The sequence below is a fragment of the Lichenostomus cassidix genome, chromosome 7, assembly GCF_008360975.1.
Source record: "Lichenostomus cassidix isolate B80296 chromosome 7, HeHo_3.0, whole genome shotgun sequence".
NCBI lineage: Eukaryota > Metazoa > Chordata > Aves > Passeriformes > Meliphagidae > Lichenostomus > Lichenostomus cassidix.
Window position 1 is genome coordinate 16,478,676 of NC_139488.1, and position 25,790 is coordinate 16,504,465.

Genomic DNA, 25,790 nt, shown 5'->3' on the forward strand with positions numbered 1-25,790 from the left:
ATTTGGATCTTACAGCTGATTTGTCACTTTGTCTGAACCCAACTGTGGACATGACTGTGGCCAGCACCAGCAGCATATTTTGCTATTGCAGTGCTAGAAGAAAGTTGGGAAATGAACGTCTCTTTGGAACTTTATTAAAACAATGGACATGGAAAATAATTTTTGAGGATTTATAAATATTCTTACAAAAGGAATGAGATATGGAGCAATATTTTGAGGTGGGTAAACACATTTTGCAATTTTTTAGTTGACTGCATGACCTGCTTTTGCTTTAACATAAATCCCATCTAATTTGATTCCATGGAGCCATTTTGATTTCTGGAGACTTGATCCATAGAGGTAAAAGTTACAAGATAAGTCTTTTTGGCACTGGTGCGAGTGACAAAATGTGACTGAGTGGAATTTAGCACAGTACGTTATCTGATGATAGTGGACATGTTGCATTATTTACTGCAGAGAATGTTTACCCTGCAAAGATTTATGTGTTTTTTTAACTTTGTTCTGTCTGGTTAATTATCACTGAAGTTCCCCACATATATGTAGTGTGAAATATCAATGTGTTTTATTCTCAAAATATTTTTTAAATTACTTGCTTAATTGTTTACTAGTTAAAAAGGCACTGCAGTAAAAGGTTATTGTACTCATCAAAGGTCTAAGGTTTCTAAATTATGTTTTTCCTGCAGATCATACTGAGCAGAGGGAGTAACAGCATCATCTAAAATTTGTATCGATGCACTCATCTGCACTTAACTTCACACAATTTTCTTTAACTGACATTTATAAACATTACTTTTATTTGTTTTGTTGTAGACCCTGCGATCCTTTCCTCATAAACGCAAACACTAACTTAAATTGAGTTCAGCAAGCCAGTTTTGAACTGCATGCAGAGAAGATTAAAAGAAATAGTACAAAATCCTCTCCTGGGAAAGATCAAATGGTTACTGAAATGAAAGCAGCCTAAAACTGTAGGGTTTAGCCCAGAGGGGGGGAGGGGAATTGGGCATTTAGCTATAATTAACACCTTCTACTTACACTCTCTAGCGTTTCAAACGGATTGTTTCTTATTATAGGTAGCTGCTCACAAACCTGAAATCACTTTATAAATAAAAAACCCAGAATCAGAAAAAATATTAGCAACTTATAAGGCTAAATTCAAGGGTTCACTTTTCAGGCAATGGTTCCGTAATCCTCAGACTTCTATAGTCAGCCATAAAGTCATCATGCATTAGCTATATATAAAAATACATTATTTCTGTGTGAATATGTGATTGCAGAGAAAAATCACACTTTTATTCTGCTTTCTAAGGAACTGAAGTTTTGCTTTGGTGAGCCCTTTATTAGTTTATTTGAAGCTCTAGATTAGCAACTTTATCCAGGATAAATGTCTTAAATATTCTTGATGCTATTTCTTTGATCCTCCTTTATTTCTGCCAATGCTGCTTAAAAATATCTCAGACAGCTACCTAGAACAGCTTAAATGAAGATATTGTAGCTCTCCCTTTTTTCAGTTTGTCTTGATAGACAAAGTGCCCAAAGAAACAGAAAAGCTGGCAAGCTTCCTTACTCGGCTTTCAGAGACCTTGCTCAGTGTTTTTGGTATGTTGCATGCTGGAATCTGAAATACAACTTATTTTCTCTCCCTTTCTTCTATCATGAATCAATCATTGTCAGGTCATTGTCTACTGATCATTCAGTCCCTCAGTCTGGTGCCACAAAAGCACTTGTTTTTCCTAAAAATAAATATGTTGCTACCTTGCATCAGCTGATCTTAAAGTAAGATTTTCTGGCTTTCTAAACTTTGATTTACATGTTGCTACTACTACACTCCTTTGGCATTTATAAATTCATATCCTGTGTAGATTCATATCCTGCCCTTGTAATGCTTTGCAGGCTCTTAGCATACTTCTTCAACTGGTGGAGATAAACGCCGGTAGTACATCATAAAAATAAATTCTGGTTCACATGTGTATTAAAGAAAATATAATCTGTATATTGTGAAGTAACAAGACAGTGGAATTTGTTTTGAAATTCCTCTGTAACTGCAGAACTGCCTCAAAATCATCACCTCTTCTTTTGCCTTCTCCTGCTGAGCTGTACAAGGAACCCGAGAAGTGTGAACAGAGTGCAGATGTGTCCTGCTGAGCTCTCTGTTCACCACTGATCTACCCCTGAACTACATACCTGGTAATTCTGATTAATGTATGCATAAATTTATGCACACAGCCTTGTTATAAGACTAGCAATGTTTTCTCTGTGTGAGGCCAAGAGCCTCAATGCCAGGAGTTTTGGGGGGATACAGTGGGTAAGGGGATGACAGATAGCACTTACTGATTTCACTGATCCCTAGAAGTGCATAATGAATTATTTCAGTGTGTAAGAGGAGATATGGTCTTTAAGAAAGAAGCTGATAAAACTAAGATTGTAAGACTGGTTCCTTTCTTCTGTGACTGAAGTCTATGAGATTTGTAGATTTGTTTCCAGTTTTTCTTGTTTTGCTCCTAAAAAAAGACTTTTTTGATGATAAACTTATTTGAAGTAATTTCTTCTTCTGCAGATAAGGCTAATGCTTTCGAGCTTGCTCTTTCATGCCTAAGGGGTGTAACACATATGGTAAGTAACAATAAAATACTGATCTGACTGTACAACTTTATGTAAGGCATGTGTGACTAAAACCTGAGCAATAAAATTTCCTTTCCTGCTCAGACAGAATTGTGTATGCCTGTCATATTTTATTGGTTGTTAAATGGCACACACACTTATGGATCACAACCAAAACCAGACAGCCTACAGTATCATTGCATATTTGTCATCTTCAGTGGAAACATTGGAGCACACTTCTGTATGCTTGGGCAAATTACACTATAGGAAAGCAAACAATCATGTTGCTGATGAATATGTCTGCACTTAAAGCCTGTGGAAACTTCAGCCATTCAGTGCTAGTGGCAAAAAATGTTTCTGATTTAAGTAGTGACACATGCAGTGATCAGAAAGCAACATGGTAAAGCAATGATAAATAGTCACCTTTGCAGACAAAAATAGCTTATCCAACAACTATCCAACAACTCAGACTCATTTTAACTACATTAGTAAATACCATGTAATTCACTAACATCCAGTGACTGGAGCTATCTGAAAGATATATACTCAGAACTTCAATTACTGAATTATTATTAGTATCACTGTTAATAGTGTTACTCATCCTTCTGATTTCTGAAATTGCTGGTTATTTTCCTACATGGTTGACAATATTGGCAAATTATAAAAATTATTTTAAAAATTCAAGAGGAATCACATATAACAAAATTGAAAAAAGGGACTGTGTTAAATATACAGTGGACATGTGCTTTAAATTCCCTTGCAAGGAATCCAATGGCAAAAATTAAAGATAGTGATTTTAATATTAGTTATTTATATTAATACATACTAATTTATAATATCACATGCTGCAAACCAAATTGCACTGCTGTATTGTGTGATAAACAGAAGAAATTATACAGCTACACTTGTAATCCATCCTCTGCCTTTTCTTTAAAGATGGCTAAAATTCTATTTCTTTAAAAAAATAAAGCCTTGTGAATTTTGTTTAGCCCATTTGGCAGTATAGCCCACTGAATAATCCGTTTGGACACAGTAACACTGACCTTTATCAGAGAAACCTTTTATCAGGAAAGATATAAAATTTCTTTGCAGGTATTAAAAAAATCTATGGTCAACACCCAGCCCTCAACCAAATAAGTAACTGGGAGGACCATGATGATCTGGATTCTGAAGAGTGATGTGTCATTATTGTAAAGCCAGCCAAGGTAAGAAGACCTAATTTTTTCATATTCTTGACACCAATAGCTAAGAAAAGACTCCAGGGTGACAGTGACATGTCAGGAAACTGAGAGTGGATAAATGTAATTTTGGTGACTAAGTATAATCTACTTACACAAACCTGTGAGTGTTTCAGATAGCATGTGCCCACCTCCCACATACCAGGCATTCTGGCCAGACCCTTAGCAGGTTAGATAGGCTGAGAGTAACCTGCAGTAGTGCTTTCTTAGGCACTGTCTCCTACAGCCAGGAGAGTGATACCATAGTGATAGAGAACCCAGAGCAAATCTGAGATCACTCCCTTCTTTTCCTGAAAGACCACCAGCAAACCCTTGATCTTTTCTCTGCCTGTAATATAAAGTCTCCACAACTACTGTTTTCCCCAGAATTATCACTGCTTTACATTCGTCAGAAATATGGTATAGAAGTCAGGCTGCTGCTGATAGTTAGGCTTTCAGCTTTGGATGGCTGGTTTTGGGATGAGCTGAACTGACATGGTCCTGGGCAGGAACTTTGTCTTGGCTGTGTTTATAAGCATGTCAGGTTGGCAGTCAGAGTATCTTCCATTAAAGGTTCTGATAAGGTTGAAGGAAGACAGAGTTCATGTGCACAGCCTTGTCATTTAGTCCACAATGTCCTTGTTAGGGTAATGTTGGTGGGGCATACACATTGGCTAAACTCTCAAATTCCTCGCTGTTAAATGCTTTTTCTGTTATGAGAAAATGTGGGAGAATAAGCTTAAGTGACAATACTATAGGTGTTCATATTTGGTGAAGATGATTACTGAAATGGGTAAAATGTCAAAGAGCAAACTAACATATTCACTGGCATATTAGGACTCAATTAGGAGTTGTGTAACAGAGGGTCTCTCTTCTGATAGGCACCAGCACAAGTGTTCAAACCTGGAGCTTTGGAGATGGGCTGCACTGCTTTAAATCCAATCTTCTCTTACATGTTTTTTTAACAGCTGTGAATCTCCATTTATCTGCTAGATCAGTTGAATGAAAATGCTAAAATGTCTGTTGAGGACTGATTTAATGATTCTGACACTTTTAAACACTGTCTGAAAGTAAACTGCAACAACTGACAATTTTGAAATGCATTCCAGCATCTTTCAAAATCTTAGGTTTCGAGTAACTGTAGTTTTCATATTTGAAATGTGTCTTCCCACAGAACCGTGGTTTAAGTTGCAAAATCAGAAATAGAGCTTGCTAAACATCTTTGAAGCATGCATTCATCTTATAAGATGTAATGGCCATGGTCTGTGTAGTCAGGTCTCTGATTTTATTCCAAATAGCACTCATATGCCACGTATTTTTCACAAAGCTGTAAATGTGATGCTACTCATTTAACTGGGGGGTACACAGGAGTTTCTTTTGAAGAAAATAGGAATATTTAAACGTATTCAAGGATCAGTCCTACCTCAGACATTTTTCCTTGGTTCCTGCTGATAGCACTAGAGGTTTTTTCAGGGTGTTTGCAGAGGGAATTTGGCTGACGGAGTGGATGAAACCCCACGGTTTGCGCAGCTCAGTCACTGCTGCTCCCTCTGCTGGTGGTGAAAGATGAAATTACAATCAGCATCAGGGACTTAGGACTGTAACAGAATACAAAATAAAATATTCACGGTTTATATGTGTAAATTAGCTAATAGCCACAATTTGTGCTTCAAACTGAGCTCTTTTTATCTGACATGTTCAGTGTGGCATACCTACTGCAATTTCATGTATTTTCAACCATGATTCTTTTTATAAAGTGCTGAACCATCTCATGTAAAAAAACCTCTCATTTTGAAGCAGCAATGAGATAAAAATCAGAATGCAATCTAGCACCCAGAATGGATCCTGCCCAAAACCTTGTTAATGTATGGCCAATACCCTGCTGCTAACAGAAATTGTTCAGAAGTGCAATAACTGAAACAATGAGAAGCTTACTCAGGAGATGTATGTGCATAATATTCACATGATTTCCCAGCCGAGACCACTCCTACTGAATCTTTGTTTAACACTGTGTGTGTGGAAGGTAATCTTATTTTCATAATATGAATATGTGAAAGGGCTAAAGGACTGAATTACAGTATATTGATAATTCTTTAAACTAAATACTCATCCAAGGCAAATGGATGAAATGTCATATTATTTTAGAATTTAATCTGTGTATGCAGGTTTCCCTGACTGCTATAGAGGTTGCACATGTGCATCTGGAATTAGAATCTGAGTCTGAATTTAGTGTTTAGCACACAGCTTGTACCTTCACAGCTATGCAAAGCACACAGCAATGCAAGTGTTGATCATTCAGACACAAGGCATGCATATTTCCCACTCATTATTAACTAAACTGAAGCACATAAATACCAACAGCCAAATGCCTTTAAGTCACAAGAAAATGTGTTTCCCCTCTTAGTTTTTATTTTTATGGATAAAGGAGCTTTCAGGGAAATGTAGTAGCACAGCTAAAACTAAAGATCCAAGTCTACTTAAGGCACCTAAGTGAAATAGGTTTCTCGGTCTCACATCAGTGCATACTGCAAAAACATTTCAACTAAGCTGATAGCCTCTATATGAGCTGAGCTTCTTGGGCTGAAATAATAGGGACATCTACATAACTAAATTACTTTCACCTCAACAGGTATTTTTGGCTGTGAGCTGTCAAGGGTACACTTGGAAGCAGTGACATGATAATAGGAGTGCTGACTACACATTTGCATGCAGGTACACAAGGAGCCAGGCTTAGATTGGTGATCTGAGCTACTAACATTAAAATACAATTTTATGACAAATACAGAGAAACCTTCCGATTACTCATAATTCTTACATTGGCTGTCCAGCACAAAAGAACACCACCAGTGGCAGCAACAGCATTTTTGAGAGGAATGCAATGAAAACTATAGCATAGTTCCAGTTTCTGGACTTAATCCCTTATAGAAATGAGTTACTTTAACCTGATTCCAATGCAAATTTCCATGTGGGCCTCCAAGGGATCATCCAAGGAAGCACCACGTTTTCACAATCACAGAAGAATGACAGACACTCAAGAAAAAACCCTAAGTTTAAATGAGGTTGAACTTTTAGTGTACTGAACATTACTCCACATGTTTTTCCAAAAGAAAATATTTATTCAAGACCACCACTCCCATATCAGTTTTAAAGAAAAACAGAAGCTTAAGGACTGTCAGTTTTCTACACAGTGTTTATGAGCGGAATTAAGGACACTCTTGCTCAGTTTGATTTCTTGTGTAATAGAAAGTCAGTATACTATGAACATTATGTTTTCTCTAGCGCACTCTGGACTAAAACGCTCCTTTGCTGCAATTCCTGCTAGGTAGAATTTGTATTTTTGTCAGTCTATTCGTTTATCTCACCAAGCAAGAAATTTCCATAGCATGTCTAAAGCACCAAGGGAAAAAGCTCCTCAAAGCTCCTCAAGTCATGCAGCTTTGCATGCTTCAATTAGTGTCAGTTTTCTGGGTATTTTTTTGTAAATAAATAAATAAAAACAACCCATTTTTCTCACCACACTGAACAGCCCACTTCATGGTAGGAGACCACCTTATCTCTTATCTCTGGATGTAGGTTATCACATCTTACAGGGAAGCCATAAATAACTGCATGGAACTTTCTTCTGTAAAGAAACAGAGTGAACTATTTTGATGTTGGAGACAGGATTTTCAAGAGTGTGTAGGGAAATTCTTCATTTCAAGGAAAGCTTAATTCCTTGGACTCTTAACCCTTACTGACATAAAATTAACATTTTACACAGTTCTTGAACAGCAAAATGACTCACAAGCAAATTGAAGTTTATGATATGCAGAAATGTGAGTTAACAGTGAACCTATCCTAGGACTGGGAGGTACAGGATATTTTGCACTCCAAGAATGATGTTTCTGAAGATGAATCTTTAAGGCTGAAAATGTTCCAGCTATAATCTCACTGAGTAATGCTTCCTGAGTGAAGTCATGGTATTACTTCTGGTAATAATTCAGCCCTGGAACTTGGTCATTTTACTATTTTAGATTAGATGAGCCAATTTCTTTAACACGCTTTTGCTATGCCTGCTGTTTACTTTTTTCCAAACTTATAATGTTTCATTATCTCTGGCATTTACTAAATGCCTGTTTGAAGTTAAAAACAAATTTTATGTTTACTCTGCGTCAAGTTATCATGGAAACACAAAGGAAAAACAAGAGAAAAACTCTAGGATGTAGACTCTGTAAAGAAAAAAATAGTTGTATTCAATCAAAAAGGGAAGGCTGGCTCTTTCCAGCTCCTGCAGAAAGGTTAGCTTGCCTTGGCGGGGCAGGGGAAGCCTCAGCCTTAGCCTGCTGGGCAGGGGAAGCCACTACCTGTACCTGCTCCATCGTGACAGCTCTCCCTGCACAAACCGTGCTTGGCTGTGCTCAGACATCCTGCGTGCTGTGGCTGCCTATGTCAACAGCAGCACTCTTACTGCACACAGTGGAGGCTAATTTCTCAAAATGGAAGAAAAACTTGGCTTCCCCCTAGGCCAGCACTTGGTCCAAATTTACTAACTGCTTTGGAAATCCAGTCATTAAACACAAGATGATTCTCTTGTATGATATGCAGTTTAATGACTTCAGCTTTTTCCATGCTGCATGGATACATTTTGTGAAGATTTCTAAACACCAACAGCTTCAGCTATGCATTAAAAATGCAAAGTGTAATATAACAGGTGCAAAACAGTTCTTTAATGTTCTTGTGCTTTCCTCATAAGTTAGGTGGATACAGTATATTCAAAGAGGATAAGATGCCAATTTAATGTACCAGCATAACTTCCACGTAGGAACTCTGAAGCAGTGATATTTTATACAGCTACTAATTTTTCTTTACATTGTTTCCCCTGAGAAAGATGAATTTTCTTTGCCAAATTTCTGTCAGCTATACTGAGGTTTCTGTTTCTCAGGAAAGCCTTCTGCATTAAATCAGATGTAAATGTCCTGTTAAAACTAACTGTTACCAAAAGGTAAAAAGATAGTAGGTAGTATGGAAGATTCTTTTATATTAGATTTTTCAGTTTACTTCCACTAGTAGCTAAAGTATAATTTAGTATTATCTCCTTTCCTTGTTTTTTCGTGGTGGTGTGATTTTTTTTCCACCAGAGTACTTGTTTTGTGTGATTCAAAGGATACCTTACTGATAAACAGAGAAATTAACTATGTGATGCTCTTCAGCAGTTATGGACAGGGGAGGTCCTTTCCATGACTTGAAATAGAAAACTGTAATAGAAATAGTGTATTTAATGTTACTTAATAAGTATGTGTCTTCCCAGACCAATATCAGCAGTAACAGAGAGGCCAGCTTGCTTCATCCTTGCAGGTGTGCAATCCAGTGTAGTGCTTTTCCCAGTCTAGTTTTCAATGACTGAATCACAGGAAGTTTCCACTGTTTCCCATTTGCAGTAGGGTCTCTTGGTTTTTAATTTTCAGTTTAAAATTAATTTAACAATCCCTCCCTTTCATTATAGTATATCACTGAACTTCCAGGGGGAAAAAAAAATTCAAAGGAAGGAAAAAAAAAACCTACCTGCAAACCATTCTTGCATTATAGTTTTCTGTAAACCTGCATATTCTCTGCAGCTTCAATAATTATTTTGCTTATCTTTCTGATTTTTCAGTTAAACATTCAGTGCTTCCCAGGTTTATTACTATATCTTTAAAAGCCTCAAAATGTTTTTCCCAAATGGACATTTCTGAAGGATGTTTCTGAACTCAGATGCCCCATACCCATAAAATGAATAGAATAAAAAATAAATTTGAATATTTAGGGAGCACATAATTGTCCCAGATCCCCTTTCAAAAGCAAAAGCAAGTGTTGGCCCTAAAGAGTTTGTAACTGAAGTAAAAACATACAAAGGAAGAGTGTGGAAAGCAAGGAAGGTCAAGTGACTACTACATGCACTTCAATGAGATTGCCAAATTAGTCTTTAATTTTTCAGTCTAACTATGTTCTCAAGTATAGATTATCCTTTAAAAAAGATTTCAAGACTAGCAACTGAAAACATATAGAAAGAAATTTTCAACATCACAGAGTGGCCACCAATTCCTTGAAATTCAATATTGTAGGTGAGAAGGAGCTCACTAGGATACATAAAAGCCAAAATCTATTATTCAGGAATAAGATTACAATGTCTTATAACCACTCCTTGTCTGTGAATACATTAGAATCTGGTTAAAGAAAAATAAATAGCCTATTGTTAAAATTGATGGAGACTACAGATTAATGGAGAATATTCCTGGATGTCTATTATTTAATTTATTTTTTTCTAATATTGCACAGAAATGTTTTAAAATATATATTCTAATAAATGCAATAACGATACTTTAATGTACATTTCATTATATAGTCTAATAACATAAATATGTAAACATACGTAGTTTTCTAGTCATCTTGGAGCACACATAAAAATCACTTTCTAAATTAAAATCAAAATCTCACTTAGGAATTTCACTTTCTTTGAAAACTATTAAGAATACTCATGAGTCACATCCATAGCTTGCTTCTAGCACAGAGCTATAATGTAAAGGAAGTTTCTTTCACTCTGTAGGGATTGATTCTCCCTTGAAGCCTGGATAAAATCATTCTGATACTACCTGAAGGATCAGTAGAGGAAAGCGCTTCAATTACAAGCAAGAACCTGGGCCAAAAAGGAGCTCTTGGTAATTCTCACAGTGCTCATTACCTTTGGCTTTCTGCCTTAACAACTGGCATGTACTATACCAGGTGTATAAATGTTCTGCATGATTGTTGCATACTCTCCACACTTGACCTCACTTGGCAGAGCTCTGTCTCCTTCTCTGTTGCCTTTCACCTTGGGAAATCATGATGTCATTTACATTTACGTCAGGCACTCCAAACCACTTCTGAATTACAAGTCTTTGAATGGCACCCTCTTTGCAAAGGTGTGAGTGGCCACACAAGGGACAAGGAAACAATATTCTTTGCCCAGAATCCAGATTTTGAGCTGTCCTTGCCTGAATTTTTATAGTAAGAGCTCTTTCACAGAAGTTGTGTAGCTGAAACAAACACCAGTGAGTGCTTTCCAATTCACTCTTTATATGAGTTCATAAAAATGACCTTTGTGTGAATTTGCCAGGGAAAAATGTTTCTATCTGTAAGGTGTACAGATCTGGAGATGCTGAGCATATAAACTCAAAAAACATTCTGGTTTTGCATCTGGCTTATATTAGTCAGTAGTAAATGATGTGATAGCATAACAGAAGTAAACAGCGTATGGAGGGATTCGAACACTCAGTTACCACATCTGTCTCTCTGCATTATCATCATTAGAGTGTTTAGATGCAATTTATCTCCCTTTCCATTTGGAAGATTCACGCTCCCTCCTATGAACTGGGCATCAGCCCAACCATGATGGGTTGTGTCCACAGGGGAATGCCTTCACTTTGACACCTGCTAGTAGCCATCATCAACCCAGCAAGCTCTGCTTGGCTTGTTTATGTTTGCAATATTTAGCCAACCAAGGAAGGACTCAGTGTATGCTTGTCTGATATGGAAACAGGAGAGGAAACTAGGGGAAAGAAAGATAAAGGCATGTCCACTCTACCACAGCTGACAGATTTTACACCTCTGACATATCAAAATTAACAAAGCTGGGCTCTGCTTTTAATTTATAAATAGAGAAGAAGGATGCTGCTGGGTTTAAGACCATTGGCTAAAGCCAGGAGATCGAGAGTGAGCCATTAGCAATGGCCACAGTCTGACAGTGGGCAAATCAGCCTCTCCATCCCAGAGTTACTGAAGAGCTTATGTATTTAGACTTCATGTTCTTTTGGGCAGGGATTGAGTTTTACTACGTTTTTGCCAGAATCCAGTACCCTGAGGCTCTAATCTCAGTGAGGTCATCTGGTTATTATCATAATGCAAACCATCCCATCTGTGTCTCTGCTCTCAAGCCTAGATCTTACCAAAAAAACCTGCATGTAAAAAGGAACTGAGGAAAAATACCTAGATGGAGGACAGAGAATTTTTCCTTCAGGTTAAAATTTCTATTATGTTAGAACCAAATTGCTTATTGCTATTTAAGACATTATGGGGAAAATCGGAGCTGAAGCAATTCCCTTTGTGCAACTCCGTAGCATTGATGGCAAAATCAAAAAGCACTAAGTGATCAAAAGGTTCAGAGTACTGTTGTAGTGCATACTTTGTCCTATCTGTAAACTTCTTCTGGAGATGGTTGTTAAAACATGCTTTTGAGGAAAGTACAAGGATCCCCATTTTCTCAGCCCTCTACTAGGGAGAATAATGTAGGATAGTCTGCAGTTCTGCTAAGTCTCATCTTACTGGGATGTGTAAGTGGGTGTGATTCCTGCAGTGTGCGTAGGAGTTATCATGCAAGATTTAATCTAGAAGCTGGCCTGTGCAGGCTGTGATGACACATCCAGTTGCAGCATACACAGATGTTAGATACAAAAGAAGTCTAATTTGAATCAGGAGATCTGGGTTCTGTTAGTGACTCTGCCATATATTTCCTGTATTGCTTTAGGCAATGCGTTCAGGGCCTGATCCAGCCTCCATTTAATTCCACAGCACCCCTTTCTCTGGCAGTACTCTGAGCTGGATTAGACTCCTACCTTATGACTTTCACAGGCTCTCCATATTCCCCAGAGGTATAGTCTTACCTGCTCACTCTCACACCATAGGTGACTGATACCACTTAAACCATTTTGCCTCTGAAATTATTTGCTACTTAGATATAGCATGAATATGCAATTGAATTAAATTCTCAATTCAGCAAAAGCCTAAACCTCTAATAAGCTTTCATCAAGTAAACACATACCAGAGAATTCCAGGTTCTGTGTCATTAGGTGTCAATACATACTCTTAAAAATTCAGGAAGGTAAATTATTTCATTGGAACTACTTAGGGGCCTAACATTAAGCATATGTCAAAGTACCTTGCTCAAGGCCCTATTATCTATCATTAGCCATACACATGTACTTAAAATTAAGCATATGCTTAAGTGCATTGCTCAATTCATCCCTAAAAGCATAATGCTCATATGCTTTCTAGCACAGAAAACACAAACATTTGAGCCCAGAAAATACTAAAAATAATCTACATTTGATTATATGAAATGTCACAAATTATTAGTTTAATCTTTTTAATAAATCTAAATAAAGAAAGAAAATTTAAGGCCATGTAGCCCATACTAATTTCCAGGAATCTTGCTTACACTCTAACCCTTCACTTTTACGTAACACTGAAATCACAATACGGATGTGTATTTTGAAGTAATTGTGTTGGTGGTCCCTTCGTGCTTTCTGAACATCTAACAGTTAGCTAAACAAACACACATGACTGATTAAAAGAAGAAAGGGAACTGTTTTTACAGGGACCATTAAACTTTAACTGCCATCTGGCAGGGAATGATTAGAGAAGATCAAAATTAAGGCAGTCAACACAAATACTGTGTGGATACCTCAGGGAATTAATGTGGACAGAAGATGGTGGACTTGTGGCTCTGTTAAGAGACAGACAGAGAAGGAAGTGGTGAACACATCCTTTATGACTGCTGCCCTAATGGCCACATTCACAGCAACAGAAGCAGAGAAAGAAGAAATCAAAAACACCTGGGAATAATCAGATGCTTGCTGTCATAAAAAAAGAAAGTTAAAGCATTATACAAGAGCCACACCATTCTTGTTCCCCAACAAGCCAGGAAGGAAATTTTTATTGTGGAGGTGTGTTGCAGTTGGCAGGTTATCTACTATCTTTACATAGGCATTTTAAATAGGGTCTGTAATAAATCTTTTAATTGAAAGGCCCTATGGAACACAGACCTGTGGTTGATCTTTCTGAACACTGGATGTCACTATTTATACACACTATTAGTCATTTTAGAGGCATTAAAAACACAATCCAGCCACGAATTGCAGCAGCTCAGACTTTTTTTTTTTTTTAATCAGCTATCTTTAATTACCGGTGTTCTAGAGATAGCAGTTTCAATGAACCAAAGCTTACAAGCTGCCTAAACATGCACAGGTCATTTTTCACAGCTACTCAACTGTGTGCCCTGGCAATGCTGCTGGTAGGTATTCCCTAAAAAGCGTACCACATCTGACTTCATATTTTAGGGGAAAGAGTTGAGGTTTCTATAGAGAGATAATGGAGTGGCAGTTCACTGCAACCTCTCAGAGCTGAGACTCTGAGCAGGCAGCCTTACAACTTTGCTGTTATGGCTGGTAAGAAACAAGCAAAATACAGCTCACCCAAAAGTGCAACAGCCCTCCCATGAGGCAGCTCCTGGTCTGACTGTGCTGGAGTAGAACTTGCTTTTCACCCCTCATGAGCTATTGAGTTAGAAAACCCTTGTTCCCTCAAGCATATGCCTTTAAGTTTTTCATTCCATACACCTCTTTTGCCACTCTGCTGCCCTTACCTGAGGGACAGGTGATTTCTAAGGTACACAATTACTTTGAGGGAGCACTTTTAGGAGACAGGAGAAGAAAAGAAGAAAAACAAAATATCTCTGAGTCCAAGTGGTATGGAAAACAAATCAGCGCTGACAGCCCACAAGGTCAGGTTAGCTGCCAAAAAGACTAAGGACAGAAGACAGGCAAGAGAATGTAAAGATTAGTTACAATTTATACAGTAATGTACTGTGAAATTAGGCTTAGTTTTTGTTTCTTGAGCTCAATACAGTATTTTGAAGTTACCAATAGTACAGGAGAAGCACGTTAAGTATGCTTCAGAGCCTATGAAATCTTGTCAACTGTACCCTATTTCATAAACATGCTAAACAACAACAAAATTATCAGAAATGTACACATTACTACTCTTATAGGTACAGTCAGTAGAAATGTTTGGTTATTTTAGACCTTGATTCCCAACAGAATTTTTCAATATATTCATGTGTCTACTTGTCCCTCTGCATCCTTGGAAATGCTAGGACTGTAAAAAACATTTGACTCTTCTATACATTGTTAGATGCAACATTTTTTTAGGGAGAGGTAAAATATAACTAAAAATAACCTTAGGTGGTTTTTGCTAGTAAAGAGAACAATTGAAAATACCTTTCATGATTTGAAAAAACACATTTCTATGCACAACATGTGCACTGAGCTCTTCCTAGTACTATTTAGCCAAAACACCATGGGTGTCAAGGGGGTTGCGTTTTTTAGCTTATTTTCCACAGATCCTGGCTGAGTGGTGGAGTATCTTAGAGTCAGGAATTATGACTGGAAACACATGGCTGGAAATTATCTACCCTGAATATTATTTTATTGCAAATAGTATTTTCTGAGATATATTCTAGGCAAAGTATTCTTTTGCTTAACTACAAAGTTGTATTTTAAAATTTGAGCACAGTGGGCTGTCCAGTTGAGGCTCATAAACAGGCTTTGCTCTTTCCTAAGCTATTTCTAGCCTTTATACAGTACAGTGCAAGTCTGCTAACACAAGTAATCTGTTCAGGGGGCAAAACAGGAGTCAAGTGCAGCTGCAATATACTAATATGATACTAATGTGTATAATTTATCAATACAATAAAATGTATCTTATACAGAGCATTTTATAGACTAATAACTTTTAAAAGCAGTATTAATTTTGTTGTACATATGTGCCATTTTACAGTTGGGTGGGGGCAGAATATACCTTACACACAAATCTGTTGAGAACCTGGAAAGGCAAAAGCTGTGGTGCAAAAAGGCAATGCTCTATCATTCTCTCCTCAGAATATACTACAGACACAAAGCAGTCAAAAGGCACCTGAAAAAGGCAGCACAGCTCTGGTAAACTTCTGCTGTTTGTTGTCCCAGCTTTGATGCAGTAACCTGTTAAGACTGCGCAGAGTATATAACAGCCTATGGCTCACTCCTGTTAACAAGGTGCAGAGCATTCATTCTCCACATGCAAAAATCACAAGCACTGAGCCAAGTTGAAAGAGAAATACAGTAGACATTTGTTGATTTTTTTTTTAAATAATACCCACAAGCATCTACAGATGTGATTCCATGTAATGAAGCATGTGGCCTTAAGCTGGAATTATTTGCAAACAGCAGGATCTCCTGGCAAAAGAGATGGCACTTGCTGTGTTGTGAAAGCTGTCCCTCTAAAACCATGTTTGGTTAGCACCTATGCCCTGTTGAAATTGGCATCAATAATTCTGAGTGGGAAAAATGCCAGCACAACAGATGGGAATGAGTACAGGCATGCCAGAGAACCAGGATGTTCATTGAGTCTGAGTATTACTGACAGAGTCCTTTCCAAGAATTTAGAAGTGGCAGGCTGTCCAGAGTTTCTCTATGTTAGGTATGAAATGTGAGAATATATGATCTCTTTTGTAACTATGAGTAAAATCAGTTAGTCTGTTAACAATAGCTCATCTGAGCCATGCAAAGCATGACAGCTTTGCAGTAGACAGCTGAATTAGAGCAACTTTTTCTCTGGCTTCACACTGGCACCAGGTCCTAGAGGGCAGAACCTGTGCACTGGAGTCAAGAGGATTCCACAGGTTTTCTGCTAAGTGTTTAGACTGAAAAGCTTTCAGATGATCATGAATATCGTTCATTTATACACTGTCTTTCAGGCTGTGAGCCCAAAGCAATTTGCAAGGGTATGACGATCTAAACTCATAGCTGGGAGGTGTGTCATTTACAATTAAGCAGATGAATCTTGCATGTATTAATGGGCTATAGTCCCATCTCCCCTCCAGCCAGGGATCATCAACTGGAACTAGAGTCTCTGTGAAGAAGATGGAGGAAAGCAAAATATTTCTGCCACAGTCCTGGCAGATACATGTGTACCCTGCTTTTGCTCTTTACATGGCACAAATAGCCATAATACATCAGTTATCCAAAATGCTAATTTAATCTCCAAACAAGATTTACTAATTCCTGTGGGGGTTTTTGAGCCCTGAACACCTACCTTTCCTACCTCTCTTCCCAGATTGTGAACAGCCAAAATGTATTACCCAAAAAAACTGGTCTAGGATCATTTACATGGTTCTGGGAAACAGGTAAAACAACAAATCTCAGGAAAACTGCTTGGTTTTTCAGCTAAGAATCTAGTGTTGCACTTCTCCCTGCACAAAAGGCCTGTACTTCCAGAAGAGCCCACTAAGAAAACATTCTTCCCTTTTAGATTTCTTCAACTTCAGCTATGAAAATTTATGGATACTTCTGAAAAAAAAAAAAAAAAGGGCTCTAATTTGGGCAGTCTTGGCTGCCTGTGCTGTGTACCATATGAAATGTGTTTAAACTGGGCTGCCAACATTGAGTTCTAACCAGGGCAGCCAAGAGTGTCAGCTTACAGCTGAACTTTGTTTTCTGTTTGAAAGGTGTTTAGTATTATTAGTAGGAATAAAAAGCATTGCTGAATTTATTTTCATCTAATCCAGTGATATTCTGTGACCTAGAAATCCATGTGTGTGTTATCCAGTGAACTGACTGACCATTTCAGGTTTTGGTGGTTTTTTGCAACACAGCCTTGAGAAATATCACGAGTCACCTGAGTAAGAAAACTTAGTTAAAGAAGTTTATGTCCTAAAGTAATACATGAAGAGGTATATTCATTCTAAATGTTCTGACTTTTCTGTGCATTTATAAAAATTACTTTCATTAAACATTAGTGGATTTCTTTATTACAGCTTTCCCTCAAAAATCAGTTTCCAAAAAATACTGGGTAGATACATAAAAATTATATTTAAACACATGAGAGCATACCCAGAATGTGACAGTCCTGAAACACACAGTATAGTAGATGTGAGGCATAAAGTGAAACTATTCATGAACCTAACATTTCTTCCACTTTAAGTTACATTGCAAAGGTTAATGGTTGGACTCAATAATCTCTGAGGTCCTTTCCAACCTTAACAAATCTACGATCCTATGAAATGCAAATAAAAGTTACATTAAAATACGGAATCTTAATTTTATAGACAAATCATAATTTTTGGTGACATATAAAATTAATTTTAAAGATACAGGATTATCTTCCACCTTGTGACATTCTGGGTTTTACAAAGGGGTGGGTGTATTTTTTAATGTTTATATTGTTGTACAGCATCCTAAAAGTAACCAGTAAAACCTGAATGCTAGAGAATGGGGCTTGCTATCCAGAAGGAAAGCAGCTCTGGCAGTCTTTTCTGGCAAGGCTCCTTGGAGCTTTGATGTCACTTCCTACCAAAATCCAATAGCTAGGATGAGATGAGCATGCCTCTTTTCCATGCTGTACTTCTGCTGAAGCAAAATGTTTTTCCTCTTGACAACATCCTATTTTGACATATCAAGGTTATGGTGTAGCAGACCCTACTTATATAATCATTGTGATATATAAAACAGATCTTAAACACCCAAAGATTACATGATAAGGATTATAATGATTTCCCATTCAAACTGCATGAATGTTCTCAACAGTATTAGCATACATTCCAAATCTTGCTTCGTATGATCATGGCATGATGTTTGTGGTTAATGTCACCCATTTTTAGGATTCAGGTGTTAAAATCAATGGTCTGTTGAGCAGAATGCTCTACAGCCTAAATTAGCTCTACTTTGTTAATTGCCTACTGCTCTCCACTGAAAGAAGCAGTTGAGACTATAAAAAAGCTAATTTTAGGGAAAAAAAATTGCTTGGGTAAGTACTTGGGACAAAGATCACTGAAGAAACAGTTTCTCCCTTTCCCATGTAAAGAAGAAGTTTAGAATTATGAGAAAAAATTTTATAATCTGTATTCCTATGAAGCATCCCTTATAATCCAGTCAACTCTGCAATTAAAACAACACTACTTACGTCAAAATTTGCCAACTACTAATAATCAATAAGGTAAACAAGTATTAAGAGAGTGCTACCAAGAGAATTTCTACTTAAAGCAGAGCTATCTAGTAATGGCTTTGTTCCTTCTTCCTAGAGCTAAAATGCTTTAAATATTCTGGAGCATATTAATTCTGCTCTATATATCTTCTTTCCACAAGCCATTGCTCTGGTTATATGAGTCCTGACTGAGAAGATTCAGTCCTGAATGGGAAGATTCAACCACTCAGCTGTGAATGGAAGAGGGACTGAAACATGGCCAAGGCTGTGAGAAACACTGAAAACCCCTGACTTTGTAAATCAATATCAATCAATGCCCTGCAAAGTACATCATAAATCTGGATGTTCAAGAGAGCTAACCCTGAGGTAATATACCTTAAGTTTTAAAATATTTCACAAACATTAGGATAATCTCAGGAGGCCTTTGACCCAATTTCATCCTCTGGGGGTGTTCCAACAATTAAGAGTTATTGGAATATATTGGTTTACCAGACACATCTCCTCTTCAAAACAGACTTTTAAAAAAAGACTAGTGTGAGCATGTGACATGTTTTGAGTTAATAATCCTCTGCTGGGAGATAAAATTTAACCTGAAGGAACAGGTTTCGATCTAGAAGGAGAACATTTTATTTAGGCTTTGGACAATGGGATTTCTCTTAACTAGCCAGATTTCTCCTTCAGCAAATACAGAACATTCAGATATAGACATTAATCTTTCATAAGTTATTAATAATAAATGTTGAATTCTGACAGACCCTGCAGTGCAAAGCACTCAGGACATGCTCATTTATTCAGCATTGTATAGGATTTTACTTGTTCAACTGAACCAATATGCAACTGCCATCACTTGTCTGTACCTGGAGGAAAGCCAACCTTTATCTACCAGGCAGGCATTCCAGTTGATGGGTACTGTGCCCAGCTGCCTTATTACCTGCTTTCTGGACAGATATAAGACTTAACAGTACTCTTTAAGAAGTCACTAGAAAAATGCCATTTGTATGCAACATCTATTCTGCTGATACTTGTGTGTGGTAACATTCAGAGCCTGATATGTGCAGATAGCAATTAATTTCAGGGTTAAAAAGTGAAAACACATGACACTGTAGGATTGATCCATTGCATGGTGAACCTAGGAAATGAGCTGCTTGGTAGTGAGGGTGAAACAGATGTTGCTTTTCTAAAAATAAGGACAAAAAGACTAGGAGAAGCTATATGGTTCCAGGGGAAGTTTTTAGAAAGCTTGGAAAATTTGGGATGACCTTTTCTCTTTCCTTTCTGGGAAAGGAGAAAGCTACACTAGTGAACCACAGCTAGTGGTCACTTGCTGTTCTTACTACCCTGATACAAACCTGGCTCAGCAGCAAGGAGCTCTAAGGCCACAGGAGCTGTGGGAGAGGGCTGGACCAGCTCTTCAGGCACCATGTACTGCTCAAACATCTGCACTCTGTCTCCCTTGCTAGAGGCAAAATGGAGAGGAAACCTCCTCTGGCATACTTAGCTACTGCCCACATGCATAACTGGTCCTGACTGGGAGAGACAGTTGGAAAACTGGGAATCTACTGTAAAAGATTTTCAGAAACCTGGTGACAAACTAGAACTGTCTTTAGTGCACTGATACACTTCCCTGGAGACCTATGAGCAGGTCAGCCACAGGATAGGAAATGGTGTGAAATTAACAAGTGTTTCTCTATGCAGATCTGCTTGAATTAAACTCAGTGTGGTCCCCACAGATCAGTGACTGTTCTTCAAATCCCTCCTGAAAGCAACAGCTGAGTTGTATTCAAAATACAGTATCAGCTGTACAGTATGCCTTAGAAGCAACAATAAGCTAATGTTTAATAGTGGTTTTGACACTGTTCACAACAAATAGCTTGTGAATGCATTTTGCAAAACATTCCAGGGTGGGAATTGTGATGGAAGAGAACACTTCTTTGTGAAAGAAGAGGGTTTCCATTTAATGTGGTTTTGAATCCATGTGACTTCATGCCTGGAGGTCCACTCCTTCAGTTTCCCAAGGAGAAAGCATGTCTCCAACTCCTGCACTTCCTTCCATGAGCAAGTGAATTTCTTTGCTGCAGACGGCCTGCTCACTGCTGCACTTCCTCAGGTGGAGTGCCCTGCTTCATAAATGGGGTACTCTGCATGGCACTGGACAGCAGCATGGCATATTTAAGTCATTACAACACTACAGCATTCACCTTTCCTTCATGGTTTTATTCTGCCATGGTTTTATTTCCATGGGGAGGGAAATACTTGTTCCCACAATAGCATATGGATTGATTTTTTTTTAAGTGAAAAGTTCTGCCTAACCATTAAAAGGTTTTTCCATGTTTGTCTATGGAAGAACCATGTGGCAGACACTGCAGATCTGCCCATGTACCTCAGTTCCCAAAGAATGCGTGTAAGCTGTGAAAAGAAACAAAAACTAAAAAAAACCAAAAGCACTGGCAATTGATAAGCTTCTTTGCTGGCCCTTACAGACTGACTTTTTACAGCTCTGTTAACAAGACTCTGGATGCACACTGGAACCAAACCAAGCTCGCTGCTGGATTGAGGCAGGGAGCAGAAAGAAATCCAAATTGTGCTGATGTCTCTCACCTTTGGACACACAACTGAACACACCTCCCCTGTACCTAAGGATCAGAAGACACTGCACTGTAGGTTATAAAAGCAACATTATGGTTAACATTAGCATGCAGCTGTGGGAAGTACCCATTGATGATGTTTGTTGGGGGGTGTTCAAGCTGCAGATAAGGAGCATGTCTCAGCTTGGTGGCACCTGCGGTTTAAGCAGTGACAGCAACATCAACTGTCCCGTGAGTTTTTAGGAGCCAAGCACCTGAGAGACTGTTCCCATCCCTACATACAGCACACACAGCCCTTCACGTGCTCCCTCGGAGGCCACTTGCAGCACGCAATTTTACTATTTATTTGTATTGCACAGATGGTATCAAATGAAAATTGTACTGCAACTTAGATTTTCCCCGTGTTTTACTCAAAACGTCGATTTCTCAGCATCTTTACTAGTTGGCACTAATACTAATCTCAACAGCAAATGACCACTAAAATAATTACTCCGTTATCAAATGAAAAACACCAAAGCACATGTAAGCGATTTAAGCGGGGATCTCGGGAACACATGCTCAGCTCAGCTAATCCTATTTCGATTAATCTTGGTTAAAAAGGATTTCTTCGTTACTTGGGTGTGAAGCCGCTCATCGTGCAGAAATGACTAATCAAACAGGAAGGGCTTTTTGCACACAGCGGGTGTCCTCGGACGCGCCCCCTTTCCCTGCCGTGACCCGAGCCGCGGGGAGGGGGCGCGACACCGCCACGGCCACAGCGACACCACCACGGCGACAGCGACACCGCCACGGCGACAGCGACACCGCCAGCGACACCTCCACGGCCACAGCGACACCGCCACGGCGACAGCGACACCGCCAGCGCCACCGCCCCAGGCACAGCACCGCGCCCCCTCACGGCAGGGCAGGGCAGCGCCGCCCCGGGCGCACTGCGGCTGCGCGGGAACGCGGCTCGCTCCCCACGCCCCCCGCGGCCGCCAATGGCGCCGGCACAAAGTGACCTTGGCGGCGCCCCGCCCCTTCCGCCGCCCGGCCCCGCCGCGCCTGCGCACAGCCGGCCAGCCCGCCCGCCCGTCGGCCCGAGCGCGGCACCGCAGCGGTGAGTGCCGCGCCTCCCGCGCCATCCGCGCCCATCGCCGCCCCCGCGCGCAGCACCCTCACCCTCTCCCTCTCTCCGCAGAGACGCCGGATCCTGAGCCCCGGGACGCCGCCCGCTAAGATGTTTGCCTGCGCCAAGCTCGCCACCTCGCCCTCCCTGGTGAGTGGGGGTTCGCGGGGCCGCCTGCGCCTCCCCACCGGTCCCGTCCCTGCCGGCGGCGCGGTCCGTGACGGCCGCGGGGCGACCGCGGCTTGGGCGGGCCTCCGAGCCCCGCGGCAGAGCCCGGGGACGAGCCGGCGCCGAGACCGGCCGCCCGAGAGCGAAGGGGGGATGGGGGCTCGGGCAGACTGCGGCAGGGCCGCGGTCTCCTTCCCGCCTCCTTGGCGGGCCCGGCGCGCCGTGCCAAGGTGAGGGGCCTGCGCGCACGGGCGGCGGAGGGGGGAGGTCAGCGCAGCCCGCGGCTCCTGGGCCTGCTGCGCTCGCTGCCCCGCTCTAGGTCAAACTCCAGCCTGTTGCTTGTCCTGCGCAAGGCCGACATTGCTTGCCCTTGCGGAGACAAGAGACTGTCTTGCATGAAAATGCCCTCTCTGGCCTGCAGAAGGTCTCATTTTGCATGGTGCAGGCCCAGGCTTCCCCTGCAGGAAGAGCTTTGTGCGAGAGCCGCTATGACCTTAGACTGCTCGGAGCCCAAGGACACATGCAGGCCGCTTGTGAAAAAGAATCCATTCATTTGTGCCTCGCTAAATTTAAAAGTCTAGGTTACATCTGTGCATTTAACAACTTTGAAATTCATTTTGATGGCTTTTATTTATTAATTTAAAAACGTATATTAGTGTCGACTGGTTTGTCGGCCTTTTTTGTCACTGTTTTGCTACATTTTCTGTCAGCATAATGCATATATATGTTCATTGAATGATGTGGGTGTTTGCAATAATATCTTCGGAAAACGGTGCTGTCAGATTTCGTGGCAGTGCTTGCTTCTGTATTGTTGTATATCCAGTTCAGAGATTACTGTCTTTAAAGGAAGACAAATGGCTTATAGTAGCTAATAGTCTTACAGTCTTACAGGCTGTTTTATGGAACAACTGTGATCAAATGTTTGGTTTTTTATAGTTTTTTCCCTCCTCTTACAGATCCGTGCTGGATCAAGAGTCTTGTACAGACCAATTTCGGCATCTGTGTTGTCTAGGCCAGAGGTCAAGAATGGAGAGGTACCTTATAAACAAAATTCTGTATCTTCCTAAATTACCTGGTGAGCCTAAATGTCCTCAACCTAGAGTTCACTTGTACTAACTCAAATACCTATAGTGTAAAACTTGCATTAAATCAAACACCTAATAATACTTGTTGCTGTCTTGCTGTTTCCCCTGAGAAGTCTTTCACGTTTAAAGTTGATGCTTTCAGATGTAACAGGTAACATTCTAAAGTTTCTAACTCTTATACTCTCATCACTTCAAAGAAGAACTAGTATTAGAAGATCTAATACAACTTTTAAAACTGCCTAAAAACACTACCATATGGTCTTTTGTCTGAATATAATGCTTTTTCATGTTTTGTTTTTTTAGGGCAACTCAACAGTTAACGGGGCCCAAAATACTGTCTCCCGACTAGCACTTAGAGAATTCCAGACTAGTGCTATCAGCAGGGACATTGACACTGCTGCCAAATTTATTGGTGCTGGTGCAGCCACAGTAGGTGTGGCTGGTTCTGGTGCTGGTATTGGAACGGTCTTCGGTAGTCTAATCATTGGTTATGCCAGGTAATCAGTCTCTCTCTTTCAAAACTCTTGAATTGTATGCAAATGTATCTTGAGATAGCTGAGCTGTAGAATGGATAATGGCACTGTAATAAATCTTGTTAATGATTACTGTTACCGATAAACATGGCTGAAGAAAATCATACAAAACTGTACCATATTCATCAGGATTGCTCTCTTGTTAAAGTCAGAACTTTGTACACGCTTCCTGGAGGAGAGCCATGAAAGAAATTGCATCATTAGACTTGGTTGGTCTTTTGGTCACTGAAGTCCAGTGTTTCAGAATTCCATTCCAGGACTGAATTGAAAATCCAGCCTGGATATTTTCCCATGTAAGGGAGAAGTCCTAAAAACAGTATGAGAACTGGTAATAAAGAAATGTGAGTCTATATGCTTTAGTCTCCATAGTCAGGATTGTTTAGAAATGGAGGCCTAATTTGCTTTCCTAACACATTCAAGTTTGCATCTCAGAATATGCAGTTACTTAAGCAAATGAGTTATCATTCCTTCTAGAAATTTGAAGAGGCAGGAGTGAGGATTTTGTAGTAGGGATGAACTTACAGGTAATTTTACAACATTGCTGTAGTAGAAATAGTTTGCATGGCATCATGGAAGAGCAGAACTGATACAGCCATAAAAAAGGTTTCACATTCTTCATTACTTTTTCAAACAGTTAAGTCTTACTTCTTAATAAAGATTATTAAGCCCTGTAGAAGACAAGGAAGTTCACTTTCCACTTGAAGAAAGAATTGTTTTCATTACAAAATTAATGTATCAGGTTTTGAATTGGGCATGAACATGTCAAAAAGAGGATGTAGAACATGGCTTCATTGTTTTATGTTGGAGATTTTTTCTTCTCCTGTCTTGAAGGAGAAGAAAATACATTCATTGCATTTTTGCAACAAACTGCTACATATTTCTTTTTTTTCTGTCGTTTTTTTCCTACTTTTAAGTGGTTTCAGTTCCTATATTTGTCTTGAGAGCTGCTTAAAACATTATACACATAGAATTTCTGGGAGTATAGTTCTCATGTCACAGATGTGAAATTTCTAAAGCATAGTGTTGAAAGTTTCTGCATGGGAGGATGTGGAGAAGTTAAATTCAAAAGTTACATGAGTGTGGTCACAAAAAGTGTGCTCATTTGTCTTCAGTGAAATCCTTGCAAAAAAATTGCTTGGATTTGTTGGATTTTCCTGTTACAGAATCTGTAGCAAGGAAGTATGGGGTTAAACTGTACGAAAAATATCTTAATTGTAAAGATAAAAAGATCTTACACTTTCTCTTTCTTTTAGAAATCCTTCTCTGAAGCAGCAGCTGTTCTCATATGCTATCCTGGGATTCGCCCTGTCTGAAGCTATGGGTCTCTTCTGTCTGATGGTTGCTTTCTTGATCCTATTTGCCATGTGAATAGAGATCTGCCTGTAATATTGGCATTGGAATGTAACTGCATTTTACGGGACTCCCAAAATGTTGGTGTCATGGAAATTGATGCTATTTCCAAAGTCATTTCATTAAAGATAACAACTTTAACTGTCAACTTGTTGCCTGCATTTATTGTCTTTCTCACTAGGATATCTGGAAGATGGTATTTTGTCATTCAGTCTCCATGGATTATTTCTGATAATGACATACTGGATAGAACCCTTCCAGTCAAACATTTTAGTAATCAAAATTATTGTGGCATGTCTTTGAAAGATCAAAGATGCAGAGATTAAGTGTGAAAGGTTGTACTGCTGGCCTTGTTCCTT

At 39.4% G+C, this 25,790-nt stretch overlaps 1 protein-coding gene and 1 long non-coding RNA gene across 2 annotated transcripts; both read left to right on the forward strand.

Moving 5' to 3' along the window:
- The first annotated feature begins 1,626 nt into the window (after positions 1–1,626).
- LOC146434629 (uncharacterized) lies at positions 1,627–20,583 on the forward strand. The gene is made up of 4 exons (XR_014853285.1): positions 1,627–2,184; positions 2,555–2,610; positions 3,691–3,803; positions 18,764–20,583. It is a non-coding gene; the product is annotated as an uncharacterized LOC146434629 (long non-coding RNA).
- Positions 20,584–22,147: 1,564 nt separating this feature from the next.
- On the forward strand, positions 22,148–25,579 carry ATP5MC3 (ATP synthase membrane subunit c locus 3). Its single transcript, XM_085066395.1, has 5 exons — positions 22,148–22,286; positions 22,368–22,445; positions 23,420–23,497; positions 23,852–24,045; positions 25,335–25,579. Exons 2-5 carry the CDS (start codon positions 22,407–22,409, stop codon positions 25,447–25,449), a joined length of 426 nt encoding a protein of 141 aa, XP_084922521.1. The 5' UTR covers positions 22,148–22,286; positions 22,368–22,406; the 3' UTR covers positions 25,450–25,579.
- Positions 25,580–25,790: the final 211 nt, after the last annotated feature.